The 26394-nt window shown below is 43.8% G+C and overlaps 2 protein-coding genes across 4 annotated transcripts in view; one reads left to right on the top strand and one right to left on the bottom strand.

Annotated features, from left to right (window-relative positions):
• The window catches only part of LOC138449172 (zinc finger protein 398-like), a 509505-nt gene that overhangs the window by 276185 nt on the left and 206926 nt on the right, over positions 1-26394 (top strand). For all 3 annotated transcript variants that reach the window (XM_069604750.1, XM_069604749.1, XM_069604748.1), the window contains exon 5: positions 15349-15429. In XM_069604750.1, the coding sequence (XP_069460851.1) occupies positions 15349-15429 (81 nt within the window). The remainder of the gene's footprint in view (positions 1-15348; positions 15430-26394) is intronic.
• The window catches only part of LOC138449151 (uncharacterized), a 260056-nt gene continuing 242774 nt past the window's right edge, over positions 9113-26394 (bottom strand). The window contains exon 3 of the mRNA XM_069604747.1: positions 9113-14206. Within this exon, the coding sequence (XP_069460848.1) occupies positions 11200-12978 (1779 nt within the window). The 5' untranslated portion in view covers positions 12979-14206 and the 3' untranslated portion in view covers positions 9113-11199. The remainder of the gene's footprint in view (positions 14207-26394) is intronic.

Raw genomic sequence — 26394 nt, 5'->3', positions numbered from 1 at the left:
TCCTGTGCCACTGACAGCAGTCTGCTCTCTTCTATGCTGGGGTCTGACGTGGAGATTTCTAAAGGCTCTGGGAGAACCCAAGGCAGTGTTTGTTAAGGTTCGAATCATCCCCCGCTGGTCTCTGTTGATGTTTCTCCATGCGGCTCGTTATTGCCCATTTTGGAAATCCAGTCTAGGTTTTGTTCTCGAAAATGGATGCCTTTCGGGAGGGATAGTAATCAGGGGTTTGGAAGTGAGTGGGAGCTACGATGTGCATCTGGGTTTTTGGGAAAACCTGTAAACTATCAAAATTCCCGGATCAAGCCTTGCTATTGTGAGAATGTTGGATGGCTGGAGTTGTAGTGCAAACTTGTGAAATTGTATGGTCAGGTGCTTTATTCTTCCCTGGTTCTGAGTGCAGAAAAGTGTACACTTCTATCCTGTATGGATGTGTTCTGACTGGGTACGGGATGAAGGATAGTAGATAGTAGCTTTAGCTCAGGTGTTCTTTATTTGGTTCTTTGTTGAATTCTCCAGATGGAGTTGTGGTCTTTTTCCCTAAATGTCTCTTGTGTAAATAACGATGGTAGGCGTGACTCTGATGGGTGGATCTCCAGTGGCATTTGGTTGGCCCTTAATATGCCCACGTGTATTCTACTCCCTGTTCCTCCCTCTTATGTTTGCTGCAAAGGAAACAACATAGTCGTCATCTTGTCTTAGGTTTTTGCATTGCTCTCCTTGTCTGGATTGGCTTTCCCTTGTTGAATGCATCAGTCTGTTTGTGCCCCTCTTTTCCATTCAGCATTCAGTTCCTCGGCTCTCCCATGGCCAGTTCCACCGCTTCTGGCCCGCTCCCTTTTCAGGTCTTTGGTGTTTGGGATCACAGAATTGGCTCGGGCACCAATGGAAAAAGTCACTAATGGCAATTTGTTCCTCTCGTGACAAACTCGGGGGTACACAGAGGTTTTTATTTGGTTAAAATATGGTGCATATAATGCATTTAAAGAATCTTTGTTCAATAGCACTATGAAGTAACTCCTAAAGCAAAACGGGCCCGTTTTGACCAAACAATCTGGCCCACACTAGCATGTTGGGCCTGCACTTTGGGCATTGCCCTATTGCCCTATGGAGCAGTCCCAGCCTGCATGGAGGGATTTCGACTCCTGCTTCCTGGCCAGGTCTGCTCAAGTCTTTGCTCCTTTTGGTCAGTATTGCTGCTATCATTAACGTGTCTCGGGCCAGTCAGTGTCACTGTATTCCACAGTCTCAGCTCCCTGTGGCGTCTGTGAATGCAACGGGGACATTTCCCTGGCACCGGTTTTCTCCCTATGGTGGCCCGCCAGCTGCGGGCTGTCTGGATCTGCTCTCATACCCATGCCGCCTCTCTCTCTCCATTGGGCTCTTTTCATGTTCCGTGGCAGTTGTCGCCTGCAATCCCCAGCTTTGTGCCAGGGCAGCTGATGTCACTGGTCTCCTCTTTTATGTTCGAGGACAGCCTACATCACTTGCATATAGGTGGTTTAACTCAGTCCACGCCTGCCCCTACCCCTGTGCGCTCCTGGGTAGTGCCCTTCTCACAGGGTTCCTGGCAAATATCTCTTAGTAGGTTTTATGATGGGGGATTTCATTACATGAGGAAAAGCTATTACTGGGGGATTCTTACAGGAACCAACACTGAGATACTGGAGCAAAGCCATCACTGCAATGTTGATAAGAGAAAATACTGGCATGTTATGGCAGAGTTATCACATGTATGTTCTGATATTGCCAGTATTTGTCTTTGTTGGAGCAAAGCCATCACAGTAGTGATCTTAGAGGGAATAATACTGGTATGCTGAGGAAAAGCCATCGCTGGTGGGTTCTTACAGTGGCAAATTCTTGCACGTTGGGGCAAAGCCATCAGGAGTGTGTTCTTCCAGGGGAAATTCTGGCATTTGTGTTTTGCTGTCTATACTCTAGAAAGCTTTGATCTAACGGCCGGGTAGCTATTTTTTTTTCTGCACATGTACTGTATGTTTAATTACCTGCTTGAATTAGCCCTTTTTTTTTGCTCTGACGTGCCCTCCAGAGGAAGATGTGTCGCCCCATCTGTGGCCATACATAATAAATACCATGTTATGCATAATAACTCGGGCTTACTTTTCACTTACTCATAAAAAGACATCTAAATGAGTATGAGTTACTATCAAAAAATGAATTGCAAATACATTGGAGTTTTGCTAAAGTATGTCAAAACTAAATCAGAATGACTACTTCCAAAATGAAACAAAAATATGAATTCATGGAAAGATGTAGCACCTTAAAATGGCATTGCCACATCAATCTTCCTTTCTAATAAGGTATATTTCTTGGTGGGGTGTGCAAAGGCCCAGTCTATGAAGTGGTGATTGTCTGGCATGCAATGGGGTGCCTGAGCAGAGACCATGCGAGCATTAGGGATCACCTATATACCATCTCCATGGGTTGCATTGCGCAGCTTGTGGCTTCACTCATAGTTCCACAGTCGTCCTCAATTGTCACTGAATAGGTGACTTGGTCACACATGTCATTGCTGGTGGCATTGACCTGGCAGGCTACATCTTGGATACTAGGTGCACCTAAATATAAAGCAACGTACTGCCAATGGATCATATTGTAGTATGATCAGAAACCAAGTTATAGCCATATTCGTTTTTTAAAAGACATGCATGTACTAAACTTGCAGTTGACTGATTGGTCCTGAGATGAGAGTGAAAGACTGAAAATGTAGGTCCATCTTCGAGCTCTAATACAAACTGGCTTAAACCCAATCCTGGTAGCAATTTTATGCTCCCACCTTCATATGCATTTAATGGGCTTCCAAAGGTTGGAATGACCCCAAAACAGACCATTGGTGCCTGTTCATGAGGTAGTGATCAGGGTAAGGGGTGTTAATTGCAGCCTGGGCATTTTGTTCTTGGGGAGGAAGGTAATGGGTAGAGCTAGGCAGAATGGGAGCTCACGGACAGTGAAGATCACTTCCTCCATTTTGGAGTTCCCAGCACGCTTCAATCTGCAACCCAGCGACTTCAACAAGAGCAATATAACCTAGAAATCCATGCAAAAGAGGCAGTGTAACAGTTCAAGGGAGAGGGTTCAGAAGAATGAGGGTCACGGGAAGCATCCAAGTATGCAATGCGACCCCTGGAGGCGGTAAATAGGGTATCCCTCAAAGTTTCTCCTTGGCCTGCTGACTTACCCTGTGTTCTAAAGACTACTTAGGTGGGGATGGGACCCTCTGCTCACTCTGAGAATCAAGGCTTGCAAGTTAATTGCATGGAAGGAAAAACGCTTCATTGCAGAGGCAGGCGAGCAGGGCAACAGTTCTGCCTGACCTCAAAAGTTTGACCTCACCTTTTAAAAGCTCCGGGCAGAGAGGTGTACGGTAGATTTAGAATCAATAGTCACTTTACAAGACATACATAGCCATTGCAGCATGCCAATGCAAATCTTCAAAAATCCACTCACCCACTCACATTTGCAAGGACATTTTTGAGGGTTCAGTACCTTTTTCATGGTATTCGACCACACCAGTGAGCGCCTCTTCTAGCACGCTTGTATACTATGTTCGGGGAATTACCTTGATGATACTGGACATTGACTATCTTTGCATAGAGATAATTCACCTGTTGAGATGGCTTCTGATGATTTGTAAGTGCTATTGTGAGCACCTTCCATGTAGAGAAGAATGTGTTAACTGAAAAACGTGCAGCTTCAGAAAACGAAATTCGAACAATGTGGGAGTCTGGAAGAAGATATTCTGGGAAGTGCAAGGGCCGGTGAATTCACTGCAGTATGGAAATGACCAGAAGTGTGACCCAGAACTGCCTTGCATTAGGCGAGGAGACAGTTGTTGTGTGCGGACGCGAGAGGGGGCTACTATGAATGTGAAGGTCGTATGTGTCTGGAATACCTTGCTGCAGCACAATACCTTGCTACCCTTGCCTGTGAAGTTGAACATGGGATATGGCAGCATTATGTTCTCGCAGTCCCTGATTTACAGCACCAGAAAGGGCGCCAGAGCAGTGTCTTCTTGAAGTTCTTGCTCCACCGTAGAATGCCGCTTCTCAGGACCCTGCCCCTACTGTCCTGCCTGCACAGAGCTTCCATGTTTATCCGAGCCATCCCATAATTAGCTTGATAACGCAAAGTACTGCATCTAAAATGGGATAATTAAGATCGCAAGTCCAAGAATGCAAAGAAAAAATCGGACAATGTACAACACGCACATTGCAAAGGAAAGCATGCTAGATTTGATCTTGCAGTTACTGTAAAAGCATATTGCAGCAGTGCAGCAGGATAAAAGGCCTCACAGGGCTATACTCTGCTGTCCATGCTGTACTGCTGTATCTTCTTTACTCTCTATTTCGTTGCTTCCTTTTGAATCATGTCTTCTTTATCATTTTCTTTCAATTGTCTTTAAATGTACTCATGGTCTAGCTCCTCCTTCTTTTTCCTCGTTAGTCTTGTTCTATGTTCCTTCTCGATCTCTTAGATCACAGAACCTATTCCTTCTCACTGCTCCTAAATGCCCCTGATCCTCTTCCTGTTTTCGTTCCTTTGCGCTTCTAGCTCCTAAACACTGGAACTCTCTTCCTCTTTCTCTTCCACGACATCTCTTCGTATTTTTCCATCAGCTCTAAAAGCTCATCTTCTATCTTCCTTTTCCATTTAATCCTGCCTGCCTTTCCGCTCTTCTGTTTTACCTCATGTTGCAGTATGATGCGATTGTACCGCTTCGTGATAAAAAAAATTTCTGCGCTTTTGGCGAAAAGCACTTTATACATTTAGACAAATGGAATTAAAGGAAATAGGGCACCGTGCAGCATGATTCCTCTTCAGCAAAGGTGGCCAGAAATGGATACCACCGTTTAAACCAGAAACCAGATTTTCACGTCTGAGCTTTCCTTATGCAAAATATGATAAGACGTGCTATTCCAAGAAGTTAATGTTATTTGATCAAAGACTACATTTTTCAGCATGGACTAGCTTATTAAATAAACCTCAGGACAGGAATTGGTGCTCGATTGACGGGACGGTACGTGGGCTCGTGTTCCTGCTGCATGCAAGAGATAGGGTTCCATAGCATTATGCTTCTGCAGTGCCTGCTGTGCCACACCAAATAAGTCTGTTCTCTAATTAACAGTGGGCCATGCAGAAGAGCCCAATTGTCATTCCTGTCATTACATCAAAACGAGCTCCACATACCCAGATTCACAAGCTTCCTACTGTCCCTGCTCTTCACCCACTGAATTGCACCTCTGTTTGGTTCCTCCAACCACAATTCCTATGTACCCTGTTACTGCGACCTTGCGGCCTACTTCCTGTTTGTTCAACTACCTTTGTCTGTCAATGGGGATACCCGAATCTCCTCCTCGCCCTTAACGATTTCTGCCCTTTAAGTGTAGAATTTAGCACTGCCCCCTTACCACTCACCAACCCCACGCTGCACCCACAACCTCCACTCCCTCTTCTTGCTTAGCGTGCCTCCCTGCATCCACCCTCTCTGTCTTCTCACTGACCCTCTCCTCCTGCACCACAAAGCATTCCTGCGCCGGCCACCAACCCAGTCGATGGGCTCACGGTGGTCAGCAAATCTCCCACACCCAAGCCTGCCATGAAATAACTGTGGTCAAGGAATCAATGCTGAACACTTTTTATAGTATGAGATAATGTGGAGAAGGGATTTAACTCCTAGAAAGAAGTCTGCCCTCAGGAGCAGGGAACAGGGGACATGATTGAGGAGTTGGGGGTGCAAGAAAGTGTGGGCACTTATCTAGTGTGAGGGGATTTTCTGTGGCATTTATTTTGGTGCATTTTTACTATCAGAGTGATTTAGTGTTTTGACCTTTGCTTGAACCTGTACTGTTCATTATCAAGTGCGCAATACAATTCTGCGACTAGAACTATTCATTAGCTGCAAGTGTATTGGAAGCATCTTCCATGAAGGGGCAGATTTACTAATGTATGAATTTTTCAAGCAAATTATTCATTTCATTATTTCTCGTTTTTGCTAAATTGGGTCACTGGCAAGTATGCAGAAGAATAACGTGCAAGCAGACAAAGGAGGAGCTGCACTGAGCTTGATTAATCACTTCCTCGAATAAAGATAACCTAAAAGGATCCGTAATGCTCGTGCAGCTGATGTTGGTACATTGGAAATGGTATGCAAGCGCAGTTAATCTTGGTCCAAGCAGAGGCATAGCGTCCCCCACAAGCCCAAGCTTCTCACTCGTGCTGTGATGTGAGGCATTGCCTGGGACCTTCATTCATTGGTGTACAGTGTGCATCCCGCTCACCCACGCCGCTCCCCATCTATGGGAGTATTTTATTTTACGGATGAGCAAATCTGGGAACACTTTTGTGTGAATATTAGAGGTTCTAGTATTATTTTTGTTCATACACCACTAGTTTCAACAAACATACTATTACCCCATCCAGTTCATGGGTCCAGTGCATTTATTGGGTCTTGTGCATTCTAGTTACACAACCTACACATCTGGTAGGATTGTACTCACAGGTGCCCCAATTTACCCCATTAAAGAATCCTTTTCCCCAAACTGCCACACTATAAAAAGAGGCTCATGGTAGTCTGTGTTGAAGGTGTTGTGATGGTCGTCCAAGGAACAGAGTGGTGCAGTGCGAGCTATGAGGCGGAGACTGAAGGTGTTAGGGAAAGGTTGGTGTTGGAGGAGTGAAAGATCCAGGAGAAGGAGCAGAACGAAGGTGCAAGGGAGAGGTTGTTATTGGTCTAGGGCATGACCTGAGAGGAGTAAAAAGAATATTTAAGGGATGGAAGTAGGAGAAAATAGCCCAAGGGTGATGCTCTGGATAGAGTGTGGAAGGCACCATCACCACAGCTTACTCAGGTTCCAGTCACAGATCGTGACCCACGCAAGCGGTTGGAGTTAAGAAAGAGAGGTGAAAGCCTTGCTAGCGTATAAATATCCTGACTCCATGACCCCTTTGAACATGGTACTGTCATTGGCAGGGTGCTTTAACAATAACTGCATCCTGACAAACCACCAAGGACTAACTGGGAAGAAATGGGATGTCAACGAGTGAAGCCCAATGCATTACAGTTGTGGTCCTCATTGTCATTGGCCATTCTTCCAGCCCACGCGGGCCAACCTATGTCTAGTCTACTGAAATTGGGCAATGGAACTCTTGGAACTCTGACTGTCTTCGTGTGAACCACCAAAGACGTGCAGCCCTGACAGTGAAGTGTTGAGCACTATGGGGGAACCAGACTCAGTACAACAGTCATACATATTACTAACTTAATTGTGTTTTCCTTAATCCTTTGCACTGCCATATTCCCTGTTTTCTTAGAGCTATTCACTATAAGACCCTGTAGAACCAGATTTACAATGATTCCTTGCATTTATTTGGCCGAATGACGGTTTCACTGAATTATTTTGCCAACTGTACTGCTTTTTACTTCAAAAAGCAGGGGGAGACCCTCCACATCCCCCTTTCTCCCTCCAATCCCGGTTCTATATACCTAACCCAAACCTCCCATATATATTTTTTCAGTAAAAAATCAGCAAAGAGAAATTCTGAGAAAATGTGATTCGGCAAAAATGGGTAATACCATAGAGCATACTCTAACCTCTGCATTTTGTGCAAATTAAGAGAGTGGTATTCCACTTACCTGGCCTCGTGTTTTCTGATGAGTTCCAGGCTGAAAGGACATTCTACAAGGGAAATGTTCCCATCGAATCCTGGGGGTGGTGAGGGGGGCTTGAAAGCAAATAGTAGTCTACTAAGCTTTTTTTTAACAATTTTATTTATTTCGGTTACAGCATAACAGTATAAATGGACTAGGAGAGCCCCACTTTGTTGAGAACACTTGCAGTTGGCCAGCACTCATTTTCTTGAAGAACTAAGAACTTGCCTGCTGTTGAGAACCAGAGACCAAGACACAGAGATACTCAGAGGGAGACAGGTGTGTCTGCATGTAGCTTAGTCAACTACAGGGGGGGAAGACGCATAAGAACGCTCCAGTTCAGTTGCCGCCTTGGAGAAACCAACCAGGATCCCAGAAGCCCAGGATTGCTACCCCTATCCACTACTGCTGTTCACCAGAACAAGGACTTTGAAACAACATTAAGTCACATAGAACAGCTGTCAAACCATCATGCTTTTATGCAGCTTTTATTCTTGCCTGGGTCTCGTGGCATCTCCCTCCTTCTGGGCCTGCCTAGGAGTGACCTGGCCCACCAGAAACGTCCTGTTCTCTTCTGCCTGACCTTCCCACTCTTCCAGGTCAGGGCTATCAATTGCTCTTCCTGATGTTACCTCTTCTTACCCGTCTCTACCCGATTAGCCCTTTCTCATCTCCAGTCATTTACTCCTCTTCTTCAGTTGTTGCCTCCTCCACCAATGACCACATGTACCTCCTCTTGTCTCCACTGTACAACCTTCTTCTCTTGACTTATCACCTCCTCCAAATGACCACCTTCTGACCACCTCCTTTGTGTCACCATCTCCCCCTGCTCCTTCTCCCCTACACCACTTCCAACCTCCTTCCCCCACTCTGTATACTGCTCTCCAAATCCTCCCCACTCCAACAATCCCAACTCCCAGAATCAAGTACTTGGGTTTTATACTCTCTTGGACCCTCTCCATGGGCTGGGTTCTCTCTTAGGGTCTTCAGGTGTTCTACCAAAGAGGAGATTGTCTCCGATTGATTCAGCTTTAATTCCTTCTGGTGTGTTCACTTCTTGTTTCAAAGGCAGACCCAAAGATATAAAGTTAGGGTCTATCATTTTGTAAAAATATCTTGAGCTGTTTGTGTCATGTACGGGTAAACAGTGGCTCTCCTTGTCTATTCCATTCAAGTTGCAAAGAAAATCTATACGGTTTGCAAGCTTCCCGAGGCATAGCAACTAAATGGGCATATCTGCAGTTCACCAGCAAGTCTTGGACGGTTCGCACTATTCTTTCATGTTTGTTTCAGCTGCTCAATCAAGTCCCCTATTGAAACAAAATGGTGGCGTCCTGCCACATACATTTACTTCAATTTGCATTTTAATTTTCTGCAAAGATTATCTCAATCGACATGCTGAATATCATGGTTAGCCGAGATATAAATACAAGAGCAATCTCAAGGTTGACTTTTAGCTTATTTATTTGACTAAGGTCAAAGCACAAGAGGAAATAGGGGTTCAGTTTCCCTTAATATTTATTGATTTTTATAAACAACACTTGCCTTCAAGTTGGCAAATATATTAAAAATCGAACAGAACAAAATGCACATTTTTATGACACACTTTTCAAGTTATTTGTACATGGTCCTAGAATTGCTAGTGCATGAACATAAGAGCAGGGCAATTGTTACAGCAATTATGATCACATAGGTCGTACAACTGTAAATAGTAAACCAGAATTAGGTTTTTACAAAGAGCATCCTGGTAGTTGTTTCCAAGGTGTGTTAGGTTCTTGAGGGAGGTAACCAAGTCTTTGGCCTACGTCTAGATATTGATCAGATGGTGTGAGGGGACAGGCATATCTGAGCCAGATGGTGTGTAGTCCCGTGACGTTTCGGCGGAAAACGCCTTCTTCAAGGGTAAAAACCCAGTCTCCCTACATGGAGGAATCAAGTGAGGATGGATTTAGTGTAATAAAGACCCTATGGTGTTGTTACAAAAAGCACAACGGGATATCCGCATGTCATAAAAACAAAGACAGTTTAATTAAAATTGAAAAGCCCCCCGGCTGTTAGAGAGAGTTAAACAGGAGAATACTGAAACTTGTGGCTTGTGCTAGCCAGAGACTGACTTGAATGGATTAAAGTTGAAGGTGAGGTTCAACTTCCACTGTTGGTGAACAGTGAAAAAATGGCCTTGGTATAGGGTCTGTGGAGCAAACGCTGGTCTGTTCCTAAGAGAGAGATAGGGACATGTAAATGGTTTTATCCAGTATGCAGCCTGGATGAGTGCCAAATATTAATACAAATATAGAGATATTTTTTGGTTCTGTGTGTGCGGATTTACCACCAAAATGATCCAGCCCCCAGAGTTAAAGCTGCAAATTACCTGTTCTTCTAGGTCGGTAATTATTGAGATGACCTCGAAGCGAGTAAGGGCACTTTGGGCCAGTGCTGAGATGCTGGCAGTGAGAGGCAACTGTGTGCTGTCAGCTACACATTGCAGACAGATGAAGCGGCTGCATGTGCCTCGATTGTGGATGCGGGGTAACCCACTAAACAAAGAAAGAAAACAGAAGAAGAAACGAGAGTCAGCAGGCGGGCCGGTCGAAAATGGCGTGTTGTCGGCCCTGTGCGGATTGGGCCCCTGTGTGGGAGTGGAAAAGGGTCCTAAGTGGAAAAGGCATAATTGTTACCTGAATTAATCGTGGTCCCGCGGAGGGGCTGTAGTGCAAAGGCCGGAAAGTGCACTTGCAGTTCGCCGTGGTTGCCGCGAATGTTGTGCTCGAACTGACATTAACAGAAAGAGCTGTGTATCAGAGGTCAATGCACATGCGCAAGAGCATAGACACTCGCTACTGCGCATGTGCAGATGTGATGTGTGCCTCGTAACGCACATGCTCAGAAGTGTCAATATTGTGGTTGTCATGGAGGCTGTGGAGGACGCTTGTGTTGTCTGTGGATTCTAGTCTAAAGAGGTACAGATAGCGGCCCGTTATGAATAACGAGCGCATCTTGTGAGCCGTTTATATGAGTGGCAATAAATCAGGGAAGGCGGTGTAAAATTCAATGCTGGGCGGCCAACTTCACGGTAGAGCCGTTATGCTGTGCCGTGAGTAAGTGGGTAAAATAAGAGAACCCTGATGTATGAAATCGGTGTGCATTGTGTTCTACAAAACAGTAGTAGAATATTGCAGAAGACTCAAACAGTTATGCAACATGCATCTTATATGTACATAAAGTTATATCAAAACGTTAATGGGTCACAGAAGGATGTACAGCAAAGTGTACACACATGCACAAGCAGCAAAAGGACATCAGGGGTCACACAGACAGATGCCTAGGGTCTGAATCCTCACATATTGTTGTCATTTTCACATTTGATTCATTTGATACATTGAGTGCAAAAAAATGAGAGCCGAGGAATGGGCTGGCGTAAGACAAGTAAAAAAATATTGCAAATTGAGCAAAGTAGATGTATTTCTGTAAAGCTACATAGACCCTTTAGATGTATACTTGGATTGTTAAGGTGGTCTAGGGGAAGGTAAGCTTTAGCTGTAGTTCATAGGCACCGCCTCGTTAAGGCCTCTAGTGGTGGCTTTTAGTTTAAAAATCCACCATGCTTCTTTGTGGTTAAGTGCATTGGTGGTGTTGGTATTATTGAGAATGGTATCAACAACCCACCACTTCATGTCGTCTACTCCATGTTGATGTTCAATATAGTGTGAAACTAGGGGCGCTGTGTGTACCCTGCACCGGATACATGACCTGTGTTCCCCTATCCGTTTGTTTACTTGTCGTTTGGGCTGGCCAACATATCTCATTCCGCATGGACACTCAATAACATAAATGACGTTGGGAGTTTTGCAATTCGAGAAGTGTTTTATCTGCCAATCTCGTTCCTCAATCTTGAAGGATGTAATTTTTTTAGTTAGTTTGCACACATTGCAAGCTCCGCATGGATGGTGTCCCACAATTTCACGCATACTCCAAATTTCTGATCTTTGTGATTTTTTATTGAGTCTGGAATGGGTGAGTATATCTTTTAAATTTTTTCCCCGTTTCAGTGCCATCCGTGGTAATGGTTCATCAGGTAGACTGATTTGTATAAGGGGCCAGAATTTCTTAATAATGGCCTTTACATGAGTGGTGTCAGGACCAAAAGTGGTCACACATGTCATCTGTTGTCCCGTGTCTGGATTCTGTGTTCTTGGAAAGAGGAGGGTTTCTCGCGGTATATACTGGACTCTTTTCCTTGTGTTGCTAACCAGTTTCTTGGGGTATCCTCTATTTCGCAGTTTTGTCTGTAGTACAGATGCATTCGTCTTGTATTGTTCCAATTCTGTGCAGTTGCGTCTTAATCTTAAGAATTGTCCAAATGGTAGGTTGTTTCTAAGGTTATTGGGGTGGAAACTCCTATAATGAAGGAGAGTATTGCGGTCGGGTTCCTTTCTAAACAGGGAGCAGATTAATTTGTTCTCCTTGACCGAAATGGTTAGGTCCAAAAAGTTAATACTTTGGTTGCTTTTCTCCAAAGTAACCTGGATTTCGCTGGTTTGGTCATTCGCCCATTTCAAAAAGTTATCCAAGGAGGTTCCATTCTCTTGCCAAATGAAGATGATGTCATCAATATAGCGGAACCACCATGACATTTTTTCACGGAAAGGGTTGTTAGTGTGAAGAATGAACTGTTGTTCGTACTCTGACATAAAAATTACTGCCAGGCTTGGTGCGAATGCGGCACCCATAGCGGTACCGCTCACCTGAAGGTAAAAGGTCTCATCAAATGTAAAAAAGTTGTTGCAGAGGGCCAGTTCAAGTAGTTCTACTATAAAGTTAGTAGGTACTCGAGACTGTTTCATGTTATGTCTAAGGTGCTGTCTAATGCATTCAATGGCAGAATCTTGCGGGATGCTAGTATATAAGCTAGTGATGTCCATTGTTACTAGTGTTTCTTCTGTGGGAACAAAGGGCTGATTTTCAAAGATGGAGATGGTAGCCATCGTGTCCCGTAGGTAGGTGGGTGTCTCCTGACTCAGGGGTTTCAAAAAATAATCCACAAATTTACAGATTGGTTTGAGAATGGAGCCGCAACCGGATACAATGGGCCTTCCCGGTGGGTGATGTTGATTCTTATGAATTTTGGGGAGTGCATAGAAGACAGGTATTCTGCCTTCTGATGTGGTGAGAAAGATCTCCTCCTTTGCGGTAATCCATCCATGTTCAGATGCAAAGCTCACGGTCTCCTGAATTTTAGTTTTTATTTCCAGTGAGGGATCCTTTTTCAATTTTTTGTAGTTTGTTGGAATGTCCAAGAGATTTTTAACCATACTCTTGTACTGGTCAATGTTTTGAATAACTATTCCGCCTCCTTTGTCGGCTGTTTTTATGACGATCCGTTTATTTGTGGAGAGGCTTTTCAGTGCTTTGTGCTCTTCAGCAGATAGGTTTTGTTTCTTTTGTTCCTGTTGGTCTTGGAGTTTGGTTATTTCTTTCTTAATGCACTTTTCAAAAGTTACGATTGAAGGTGATATTTCATTTCAACTTTGAATCAAGTCCCCTAATCGGATTTGCAGAGAAATTCTTGTGTGCCTCTGCGGTTTTCCACCAATGTCTGGTCAAACTGCCTGATTTGTCTACATAACAAAAGAGTCCATTACTACACCCCTGTGGTTCTTGACAACATATTGTCAGGGAGGGTCAACGTTACCCTGAGTGCTTCTTGTTGCCCCACAGTGAGGATGGGAGGTTCAGGGTTACTATGAGCGTCCTTGCCGCTAGCATATGAAAGAGTGTCCCATCTACCCATCTTGTTCTTGTTACCCATGTTTTTCTTAGGGGCCAGGGAAGGGTCAACTTCCCTGAATTAGTCTGTCATGAAGGACTGTGACTGTCCTCTGCCTTGTGATGGGGGCAGGGGCCAAGGGCTGGTGACCAGGGGGGGGGCCTCCCTGTATCTTCTCTAGGCCAAACATTCACTGGCTCAAGGTGGCACCCCTACTCCCAGAGTCACTCCGCAGGCCAGGCAAATAACATCATCACAGCCTGAATACGGAAGCCATGCGTAATGAGCTGCATGATCTGGGTAGGTCGGCAGAGACCTCGAGTTTAGGGAGTCAGATCTGAAAGGACCCATAAATTGAGCCCTCTGGTTAAAATCAAGAGGGAAAGCATCTTCCACCCCACCCTCTGTTCCATGCTGGGTTTTCAAGTTGCATACCTCTGTTTGGTTACCAACTTTTTCTTTCCATATCTTGTGAGCATGGAAATGCTGCTTGGCAGCATGCTACCTGTGCTGGTCTTTTGCATAGTTCTCTTCGTGAGTGTCTGAGTAGTCTAGATGTTGAGGGACACACACTGACACTTACACACACCCACAAATTCACCTCAAGTGGTGTATAGACTTTTTTTTAATAATATGGAGTAAACATCATGTATCTAAGTTGGATGTTGGGAGACGTTGTTTTCCAAATCTGTAAACTGGTGTCAATGTCTGTGACAACCTCCCCGAAACAGACCACGTTTCTGGTCCAGGCAAGTAGGGAGGAGTCCCAATTCCTGTGGGCAATGACACATGCAAAGAAAAAGAAAGTAATTTAAAATACTGAACAGTTTATTCCAGAAACCTGTTTATGCAAGCTCAGTCACTTATTTACCTTTCCTTTGACTTGCATGCAAACAGTCTACATAATAGCAAGGACATCTTTTTAAGTTTGACAGAAGTAGACATCTCAAACCTTTCTTTTCCTTATGCATCTCTTGATTTAAAACAATTAGCCTTCATATCACCAAACATTAGTGGCTTTAAAGCTCGATTACATAGACCACATTTGTACAGTATTATTCTCTTTTAACACATCAGGCCGTTTTGCCAAGACCAAAGCTGATTCCAGTGGCCTTTCCAGTGCTCATTTCAGCTTTGAAATCTTTAATCACTTAGCAAACAGTTTTCATCTATTTCATGACTCATTTGCAATATAGTAAAATGTAATTGTTTTGTTGCATAAGTATTTGGTTATGGGATTTGCAGGCAGGTTGGCAGAGACTGGCTGTTTCTCTGCATTTCAGAGGTATTCCAACATGCCTCTGGTTTCAAAATCTAAGTTAAGTTTTGTTAGTATGCACCTGGCGGCAGAGATAAAAGCTCTGATTTTCTCCTCCATACTGGATTACATTTCTTTGGCACCTTGTGTTGTGCATATTGGTTTACAGTATTTGTCTCGGATCGGACAGCATTTGTATTAGGTCATCTCCAGCTATTTATAAGAATATGGTCATACTGGATAGGAATATAAAACACCAGCACTATAGAAATGTTGCTTCATGTTACTCTGTGACAACTTATGTCCCTGCTTTATGAGTCTCATTATACAGGCTCTGGCACACAGTTCAGTCTGTCACTTGCATTCTACAAAATCGTACTCCATTTAGTTAACAGCTAAAAGCATACGTTACCTTGTCTTCTGTTAAAATCTATACAAACAAGCATATATCAGTTTACAGTATTTTAATACTATTTTGTCAATGCTGATATTATAAAGTGAAATTAAGTTTATGTATTCTGTTTTTCTGTTACTTAACTTGCGGAAATGTACGACATCAAATCTTTTATGGATTAATAAATACAGTGATTGCCAAACATTAAATATGAAAGGGTGCCATATATTCTCTTCTAATACGTAATCCATATTCCTCCTTAGGGATGAAAGGGGATGACAGCCATAATTTACAGGATCTCACAAACAAGTGGAGAGGTGAAATCAATGATGCTCACAGTGCAGGTCAGAAATAGTTCTTGGAGTGAATCAGTTTGATGTTTTATTGAAGAACACTATGCACACCTTTCACGTTTTCTTATGTTGATGTGTACATAAGATGTGGATGCTGATGTAGCTCATTAACTATACAATGGAAAAACTCATATCCTAGGGAACTCGTGCACAAGGTTAATTGCTGAGGAGCTATTATGCCATTTTAGTTAGCTTTTTTATATCGCCATGGTTCTAAACTAAGATTTGATGAGCAGGAGGTATACCCTGTTCCTGGATATTGGTCATCATGTTCAAGGCAGACGCAACCACCGGGGAACCAGGAGCAAGTGCAATCTAACTTCCACATGAGATGCACACTTTTACATTTTGTCCATTAGCTATGATCCATTATTTTAAATGTCTTATAGGTGGCTCCTAATGTTATACACATTCCTGCATATGCAAACAATGGCATATGCTTGTATGGCACCAGTTGCCATGGGGAACCAAAGGTAGCTCCTGGTAGCTGTAGTTGTCCAGCTAATCAGGTTCTCCTAAGCTAGAAGCAGGAGCTAAACCAGTACAAGCAAATGTTAACCCTGTAGTACACAAAATACTACTGATGACTTCTCACTGCAATCGAAGGTCAATATTGGGGTACTCTGTTGCTACTGTGAGAAAACGTATGTTTTTAAGCGAATCCTAAATGCAAGATGATCTTGTATTGCTCAAAGATGGGATGGAAGGTTGTCACCCTGTCTGACTGTGTTAACAATGAAGGCCCATCCACCAGTTATTACTTTATGGAAGCAGGGCATTGTTGGATTTTTCTGTGTTCAGGGTTATTAACAGAGTGCAGCTTGCAGGCCCAGTCTAATAGAAGAATGTCTGAACTAAGCACACAGTTTTGAACTGAATTTGGGGACTGATAGGCAGCTGATAAAGTAACCCCAGAATTGGTGAACTGTAGTCTCACTTATTGACTAAAGAAACCAGAAGGGATAGAGACGCTCTGTACCTGTGGGAACCTATGAAGCAGATATTTTGGCAATCCAAGATAAAGGCTTTGCTATAATCAACAGGTACATATTTGTATTAAAAGGTAGCGAAGTTAGAGACCAAACCTTACATCATTTAGTAACCAGTTATCTGTATCCAGAAAGAAATATTGAGAAGTGCGCCCCATATTTTGCAATCCACCCAGTTACCAACTACATAATTGAGACATTACAAGCAGACTTTTAGGAAAAGTACAAATCTATTTGATTCAATCAAATCATCCATCTTGTGACGTTCTTGGTTGGAAGAAATACTGACAATGTTCATTAAGTTTAAACAAAGGTCTATTTCAAATTAGAAGCTAGTCCTGTTTAAATTGCTTAGTGTGCTCTCGGCAATCAGTTAGACTCAAATTCCCAGAATGTTGTTGTTTGCCCCAGTTCAGGCTAGGAGTTGGGCTCACTCTCCCAACGTGCAATAGGAATTCAGGTCTTTTTCCGTCACGCTCAGAACCTGGCCTGTGTGTCCCAACCAAAAGGCAGCATGCAGTGCTGGCCTGTCTCCGTTTGCGTTGGGTTTCTGACCTTAAAGCACACCAGACTGCAGTTTCTCAACTCTGGGAGATCAGACAAAATATCCCATTATGTCAGTCTGAAATTCTTTAAAATTAGTTCTGGGAGCTTAGGTTCTTTGTTCTAGTCTGCCCTGGTTTTCTCAACATGTAGTTCCTTCACTTAGCTCTGGGAAATGTATATTCAGCGACCCATCATGCAGTGGTTTCTCATTGTGTGCTTCTGTCATTTTTCTTTGGGAACTTCGACTCAATGTTAGACAACTTGTGTCTCCCAAAACAGTGTGCCCTTCATGTGGGGGTTTATGGCGGATTTACCGCCGGTGGAATTACAGTTCAGTTAATCTGCTGTTTTTTGGCATTAAAGTGGAGGATTTACCTTCAGCTTCTTGCTGCAGGTAAATCCTCCACTTCACATACGAATACAATTTGGTGGTGCTGGAAAAACAGCTGTAATTCCGTTACTGCCCAAAAAAGTGTCAGTAATTGAATTACCACCACTTTTTTCCAGCACTGCTGAACATATCAGCGCATGATCTTTATTAATCATGGTATGACAATTTAAAGGCATTTGCACAAACTGAACTAACTTACAATTACACCCACCATAATAAAATGAAACCAAATCACAAAAGATTACAGAACAACTGACCAAAACAATAAAATACACATGGGTAACTACATTAATAATATGTAATCTCACAAGTACAAGCCAATCCTAAATGTTTCTGTCCTTCGTCTAAAAGTGTGCACATTCTTCAGGCTAAAAGTATTACAGATATTGAAACTCTGAGTGAAAAGGATGACATATGCCAATATTTAAAAGGATGATGGAGGGCAATATTGAAGTGGCTCAATTCTATGGCTGAACTCTTGAAGTTCAATTCCTTTGAAAGGGCTAATGAATGCGAAATTTACATAACTCAATCCACATTACTTCAAGATTTACTTTCTCTTTCGTGCTTCCAGTGCTTAATCACTTGGAAAAACATGTGGGTCGATAAATAAATCTGCTATTCCAACAAGGAACTATGGATATTGGCCACAGGACTTTCTTGTAAACATTTTCTTTTATTTTCAGAGCATTAAAGTTTGTGTTGATTTATATCTTCAGCATGCGTTATTAAATGACTGCACCTTTCTGAATAAGGCGGCAGGAATAGTGTAGTACGAAATGAATGCACTCCCCCACAACAATCTAAGGACCCTTCATCTTTCTCTCTCCTCAGTCTCTCCGCCTGAATACTTCTCCTTGCCCCAGTTACTCTCTCCCCAATCTCCTGCGACTCTGTCTGCTGTTCCTCTAGCCCTCCCCTTTGGCGTCTTTTCAAACCTCCTCCTTTCTTGTGATGGTTCCCCATTTCTTCTCTATGACCCGCTCTCTGTAGGTCCCTTCCCCGCTTGCTCATGAATACTCTTCTTTACCTCCATTGCTCTTGCACCAGTCTCCTCTGATGGTCCTCCACACCTCCTTTATACCTCTCCCGTTTCTCCCATCTTCTCTCCTCCCTTCAGTACTTTCTCTCCACTCTGTTCTCCTCTCTCTATCTAAACTTCAAATGTTCTCCTTCTCCAAACACCCACACTGCTGTTCTCTGTACTTGGACTTTTATACACCCAGGGCCCTTTGCCCTGGGCTAAGCACTTCCCAAGGGCTTTAAGATGGGTGCACATTTAGTGCATCTCTGGTATTGGTCAATGTGTTAAGGTTCTCTGAACTCATGGGTGCTTAACTCACTATAAGGGGATGCTCGTGGAAGATGGAGTGGGCCTCTAAAATGAGGGCCTGTTTTCTTTGTTTCAGAATCACTTATGTAAATGGGATGGTGAATGTATGATCCACAAGTGGTCTCAATGACCGCCATATCCCATTTGCCTCATACCACAGCAGCGGTGTGCATGCTTTCTGTATGTTCTCCCGTGGTAAGCTTTGCATGATTGCTCAAACAGCTTGGACCTCTTAGCAATGCTTTAAAAAGACTTTCGTAAAGGGACATAATATACAATGCTTTGAATGTGGTAATCCCATGCCTGTGGTGTGGAAAGGGTAGCCAAGGGATCCTCCCAACACCAGCCTGGGTCCCACAAGGTCCCAGGCCCCCATAGCTACAGTGCCACCAACATTACAGGTTAGTTAAACTTTAACAATCACACTGCGCACAAATCAAAAGTCCATGCATTAGTTGCATAACATTTCATTGATTGTAGCTCAGCCCGACACGTGTTTCAAGCTATGTGCTCTTCTTCCGGGGCTGAAGACATCACATTCACATCATATAAGAAGTATAAAACAATATTATAAAAGATAGGTAAACAAACCAAGGATGCAAACAAGAGGCGGTGAACCATTAGCCATGTACCATATATCAGGACCATTTACAATTGTTCAGTGATCCCACAGTATGATTATATGAAAGAACCATGCAATTTATCACATAGAGCGAACATAAAATATACGGAATTATGCATTATAGCATGCCAATTATATATGCCAAAAAAAACAGAAAAGGGGGGAGAGAGAGAAGAAAGACAAATACAAAAATCAGAAAAATTATTAGTGTCTATATATAAAGTATTGCAACATGGTTCAGTGTAAATGTCAAGACCAAATCTGGTCAAATTCGCATTTGATTAATCAAGAGAATATTTATTGTGTACCTTTCTGAATCCTGGTCCCAAAAAGTATCCCTGTGAGATTCAAATATGAAATGCCAATAAGCTTGCTAGAATAAAAGGTTCTCCATTACTCGTTCAGTTCTGAAAAAATGTGTCCTAGTTCCATTAGAAAATATATCACTGGAAATCATGAAATCCACTTACCCCAAAAAATATATATATTTGCCCGTTGGGTAATACTTTGTTCCGACACTGGATAGGAATAATTAATGTGAAGGTCACATACATTTCATAATCCAATGTGATCCAATAAAAAAGTTCATTATTAAATCTAAGAAACTCATACCTATACTCAAGCGCAGTTGCAAGCATCCATGTAGTTATTCTGAAATTGCTGCAATCGCCCGTAAAGTGAAAGTGAAAATCCAACCAGAATCGTACCGAAACGACTGCGTAGCATCGCAAGGAGATAAAGCAAAACAAGAAAAGAAAAGATGCACTAAATTCTAAGTCAATTAGAACATACTCTTTAGTGGCTAAGTGGGCAGAGATGCAACTCTAATTGCCTAGGGGATAGTAGGTAAAGATGTGAGCCTTACCGTGCCTTTCGGCCGTGTGCACAATAACAGGGGACCAGCCGCGTTGCGGCTGGCTCAGCAATATCCATGCCATACAGCTAGAACGTTACTTGGCCAAAAAAGCCATGTGCTTGGTGTTACTCCATTTTGGTTAAGGCATTGTAAGTAATGGCAGTATGATTCTCAATCGCTTATATAAACAATAAATAAATTGACTAAACTTCGGCAGAAGAATGACTGAAACCTCAGTTAATAGCGGTATCGCATACCGCTACAAGTAATAAAATACATGCGGATATGTATTACCTCATAACATTTACACCAGTTGCAAAATGCGGTTTTAAACAGTATGGTCAAAGACACCCCACCTCTCCATTAAGCTGCAAGCAATTACAATTGTACACACAAAAGTCATCTCTCTATCGAAAACATTAGGTACTAACTGTATAGATATTATCAAACTACACAAGGATAGTCATCAATCACAATAGATAACAAATGTGTTATTTATAATGCAAGATATAATATAACAGTCATTGTAGAATACTTCATAAAAATACTGGGAGTTCATGATCATTGGTTAGTCCAGAGGAGGCTGTTCTATATTGGCAGATAAGTCGGGCTTCACGTTGTCTCAATTTCAGTAAGAGATTGCCCCCTCTTTGTGGTAGTGAAACTTTTGCCATACCCACAAATTTGATATCCTTCTTGTTGTCCATTTGGTGGACATTTTGCCAATGTGTGGCTAAAGGGTATTTGGCATCCTGATTGGCTATTGTTGATAGGTGTTCTCTGACTCTGATTTTAAGTGGTCTAATTGTACTGCCAATGTAGTGTGAACCACATACACAAATGATACAGTAGACACAAAATGTAGAGTTGCAATTAATAAATGAATTAACATAGTGCATGCCTAAGGTTCCGAAATCCACCGTTTTGGTTTCCAAGGCACGGGTGCACATGGTACAAGTACCACATTTGTAAAAGCCTTTGTTTTGTGCCAATTGTAGCCAATTTGGTGTGCTTAGAGGGTTAGCCATGAATGAAGGACATAATCTGTTCTTCAAAGTACTTGCTTCACTGTATATGAATTTTGGATTGGGGTCTACCCATTGGCCAATACTTTTATCCAATTGCAGTAGGTGCCAGTGTCTCTTAACAACCGAATATATCTTCTGACTGTCAACATTATACCTGGTGATAAATCTCAATTTATTGCATTGCATGTTCTTGTTGAGTACTTTGGGCGTGAGTAGGTCAACTCTCTTCATATCACACACTTGTTTAATAGATGTATTCAGAATGTGGTTATCATAGCCTCTTGCAAGAAATCTCTTCCTAATTAATTCACACTCCAATTTGAAATCAGTGGTATTGGAACAATTCCTTCTAGCCCTAATAAGTTCCCCTTTTTTGATATTTGAAATCACTGCCTTTTTGTGACAGCTATCAGCATGAAGCATTGTATTAACTGAAGTAGTCTTAGTCTCAAATCCTTTATCGGTCAAAGAAATTGTTAAATCTAAAAAGTTAATGCAGGTGTCACTCTAGGTGTGCGTGAACTGAATTCCCCAATTGTTGTTCAAAAATTCACAAAATCAAGCAAGCATTCCACCGTACCCGACCAGACCATGATCACATAGTCTATAAAACATTTCCATACATAAATGAATTGTGAAAAATATACATTCACAAATACAAATTGTTGTTCAACCGTTAGGTAAAGTTTTTCTACATCTGTTAGATCTTAAAGATCTGATAGTAACAGTGAGTTCACTTATAAACAAATGGGATTCTAGAGGTATACTAACAGATGTAGAAAGGTTGAAGGACCAACTATGCCCACTGCTTACTTCCTGCCCAAAATACATTTGTTAAAATACCGAAAGGCAGACCTATTGTCAGTGGTGGAGGAGGAATCTTGGAACCGATGTCTATCTATATTAATGAATGTCTATCACCTCTGGTTGCCCAGACACCTACTTTTGTGAGGGATATGATGCATATACTACACATATTTGAGAACGTATCATTTACTTCCAATCTTTTACTGGTTGCGCTTGATGTAAAAGCCCTATACACTTATACTGATCATCAAAAAGCTATTGATAGTGTTGATTATATATATTGTGACGATTCCGCTTCATTTTATGAACATATTGAAATGCTGAAGGATTTACTTATGTGCACCCTTAAAAATAATGTGTTTTTGTTTAACAGCGTCTATTACAAACAGCTAATTGGGATAGCCATGGGGGCAAGTTTTGCGCCAGCCCTGGGTAACATATTCATGCATCATTATGAAAAACAATTGTATTTTTGAATGTATCTTTTTCACAATTCATATTTTTATGAAGTATTCTACAATGGCTGTTATTGTAACGCTCACCTGATATCCACGGGAACGCCACTCAGCCCTGGTTGGACGACTCGCACTCTAGAACCCCTCCCTTGGAATTTGTTTGGCTGAGGATTGGGCCTGCAATACAGGAATATCGGATTTAAGACTAAACTGTCTCTTGTTGCTTGGCTCCCGCCTCCATTGAGAACCAAACCTTCCCCTTAAGCCTTCTCCTCACCTTGCTTTTTTGTATGATGCGCTCTCCGTCCTGCTTCTTGGTGCAGGGGCGCGTAGCTGGTGTGGGCGAGTCGCAACCTAGTTGCTCCACTGGTGCGGGCCCTGTTCGAGTCCAGACCTGCTGTGACTCCAGTTCGTTAAGGTAAGTTTGCTGTTTTTACAGTCTTGAATATTATGTCCTTCTTTCTTTCTCTTGTCCCTTAATAATGTCTCTGCTTCTTCCTCTAGGTGTGGGAAGAGGTTGTTGTCGTGCTGATTGGAGTTGAGCACGAAGCGGTGAGTGAATGCGCGATGTGCAGCGCTATTTCGTCTTTTCTTGTGCTGACCTGTATCTCCCCTCTTTCTTGTAGGTTGCTGTAATGTCCCAGAATGGATGCTGACTGAGGGAGCACTAGGCGGTGAGTGGATGAGCAGTGGCGCTTTCTTGTCTTTTCATGTGCTAACCTGTGTTTCCTCTCTTTTGTAGGTCGCTGTGCGGTTCAGGAATGGATGCTGACCAAGAGTGACTAGAATCAGGTAAGCGTCTTATGGTTCTTGCTGTTTTTGGATTGAAATATGTAAACGCTTACTAATGCTGTTTTCGCTCTCTTCTTTCCAGGTTGCGGTGTTCCGGAGAAGGATGCGGCGCCGAGATGCTGGTGTTCTCTTGTCTGGCTTAGCGATGGATTGCAGACAGGATACGAAGTGTCGTATTAAAGATGTTCTTGTTCTTTCAGGTACGCGGCTCCAGGAAGGCTGGCAAGGAACTCAGGAGACCGAGCTGAACATGGTGAGCGTCACGCTGCTAACCGCAGAGTAACGCAAAGCGTGTTCCTCTGCCTGGGCGTGGCTTATAGAGCCCCAGGTATTCCAAGGCCTGACCACACCCAAAACACTAGACCACATAGCACAGTTCTTGGAACTGAGCTATGTGGGCGCCTCCATGTTGCACAAAAGCCCATTAATAAGTCCATTAATAAGTCCAGTGTTATCCTCACATTGAGTATGAGCCTGGACTGACTCCAGGAGAGTCTTTGATGAGATGGCAAGGCCTTTAAGGCCATAATGGGGAATCATAGCCTGGCTCCATGGGTTTGCCTATGAGGGTTAGGGGCAGGGATCATGACAGTAATATTATATCTTGCATTATAGATACAACATTTCAGACTTGAATGTTATTTATTGTGATTGATGACTATTCTCATATAGTTTGCTAATATCTATACAGTCGGGACCAGTGTCACTTCAAGCAAATAGTACTGTCATGATGCCTACCCCCGGGGACCCAGACCAAGTCCAGCAACCCCCGAAGCAGGCATCAAGCATCAAGTTATTCCAAGCAAGCCCAACAGCCCCTGCTAGGGGCTATTTGGGTGCAGTCCTGGCGTCTATGGCGCCAGGCTCATATGGAGAGTCAGACCTGGCGCCACAGGCGCCAGGCTCATAGCTTAAAACGTACCTGATGCAGACCATGCTGCAAACTTATCTGATGCAGACCATGCTGCAAGAGCTCCAAGCCAAAGGAGGCTTGGAAGGGACTACTTTACCTAGGGTCTATTTTTTACTTGGGTGGGGCTGGGGAGGAATACTTACCTGGGACTACTTTGGAGGCTATTTAAACCACGCCCGAAGAGCAGCACACGCTTCGCGTTATTCTGCATCCAGCAGCATAACGCTCACCGTGCCTGCAAGTCTGCATCCAGTCTTCTGCCACGCCCGCCTCGAGTCTGGAGCTCCTAGAAAAAGGGAGAAAGAAGGAGAAAAGGTTAGAACAAGAGCAATACCTTTGATCCTTACCTGAATTCCCGATCCATCGCGCCTTCGAGCTGGAAGAAAGAAGTTATTTTATGCGCGTCGCCTCACCTGCTTCAGCGCCACGCTGAACTCACCGGCCTTCGCAGCATCTTCACATTCCACCGCATCCTTCTGCATGTTCCCGCCGCACTCCGGCACCTAAGGGGAAGACAAGAACAGCAAGGTGAGCCAAGGAAATACACAGAGGCAATATTAGTTACCCCCCATAGACTTACCTGATTTTACCACCGGGGGTACTATCCCTCTTCACGGGTCGGCGCAGCTTCCACTGCATCCTCGCCGAACCCCGGTGTAACGCTCACCTGACTCCCACGGGGGCGCTGGCCTGGTTCGCGCTGCTGGGACCTCGTCTAAGGTGATGCGCAGGGTCCGGAAGACGGACTGGACCGGGCCCCAGATCTGGCTTGTCTGACTCGCAGAAGTATCCTTCTGTAGGTGAGAATAGGGGGTTAACTGTCTGCGGGGTAATGCAATCGGCCTCCCACTTACCCCTCTCACCCTCCTCAAAACCCTTCTGTGCTTCCCCGTAGCGTCTCACCTTAGGGTCTGGAAGGACGAGCTCTCCATCCTGCTTCTGATGCAGGGGCGCGTTGGTATCCAGTTACGTCACTGGATTTTCGGATGGGTGAGAACCAAACTTGCTTGGCTTCCAGGTAAGTTTTTCTATAAGTGGTTCCCCTTGTGTCCATGCATTAATGTTCTAATGCTAGTGTCTTTTTCCCCATAGGGGCCGGGGTACGGAATGCCGGGGAACAGGAACCGACCCGAGGTGAGCGGTGAAATCCTTGTGGAAATCAGGTAAGTCTTTAATGAGTGTTTTGGTAATGTCTTTTCATTCACTCATTAACGCTGATGTCTTTTTCCCCTTAGGGGCTGGGGTCCGAAAATGCCTGGATGCGGCGCGGACCCGAAATGAAAAGGGAATGACCCAACAGGTAAGTCTTGACATGGAGTTTTAGCTTCCCTTTTCCCTTCTTTCTCTCACCTTTGGTCTTGTCTTTTTCTCCCTAGGCGCGGGGGCGCGACTGCGAATCCGGATGGTCGCTGCTGAACATGGAGGCACCCTGTAAAGGTGAGTAGAATGCGGCGCTGCAGTGATCGATGCGATGTGCTTTTAAAAATAAATGTCTTCCTTTTCAGGATTGTCGGCGAAATGTCTCTGGGATGCAGATTTAGCAGGTGAGGCCTTTTCCTTCTTCTGTTCTCTTTTTCCCTTCCTTTGCAGGTGATTCAGGATGCTGGCAGGTGTGGCAGAAGTCAAGATGCAGGAGCAGACACGGTGAGCGTCCAGCTGCTAGATGCAGAACAACGCGAAGCACGTGTGGCTGATCGGGTGTGGTTTAAATAGCCTTGGAAGAAGTTCCTAGAATGTGTCCTTCCTCCAATCAGGTATGTATCCTTCCCCGACCACGCCCGGGTGGTAAATGAGTCCCACAGGTAAAGTAGTTCCTTTCAGGCCTCAAGGAGGCCGGGGTTCTGCAGCATGGTCTGCATCAGGTAAGTGCACCCAAACACTTTCATAATGAGCCTGGCGCCTATGGCGCCAGGACTGACGTTTTCTATGAGCCTGGCGCCATAGGCGCCAGGACGCTGTCCAAAGGGCCCCTATAAGGGGTTGCTGGGACCTTCCCCGGGGACTTGATGTCCGCTTTTGGGGACGCAGGGCCTGAGCCGGCTCCCCGGGAGCGGGCATCGTGACACCCAGCCCCTAAGGGGAAACAAAAGGACAGCAAGGTGAAACAAAGGGACAAACAAGGGGAAACCTCCTCACCACAATAGACGTGCCTGATTTTACCTCCGGAGGCATTATTCCCCGAGACTTCATACTTTCTCTCAGCGCCTGAATAAGGGAGAAAGCA

The sequence above is a fragment of the Ambystoma mexicanum genome, chromosome 1p, assembly GCF_040938575.1.
Source record: "Ambystoma mexicanum isolate Mex_15411 chromosome 1p, UKY_AmexF1_1, whole genome shotgun sequence".
In the NCBI taxonomy this organism is placed as follows: domain Eukaryota; kingdom Metazoa; phylum Chordata; class Amphibia; order Caudata; family Ambystomatidae; genus Ambystoma; species Ambystoma mexicanum.
Note: the sequence above shows the minus strand (reverse complement) of the source record. Positions and strands in the feature narration are given on the sequence as shown.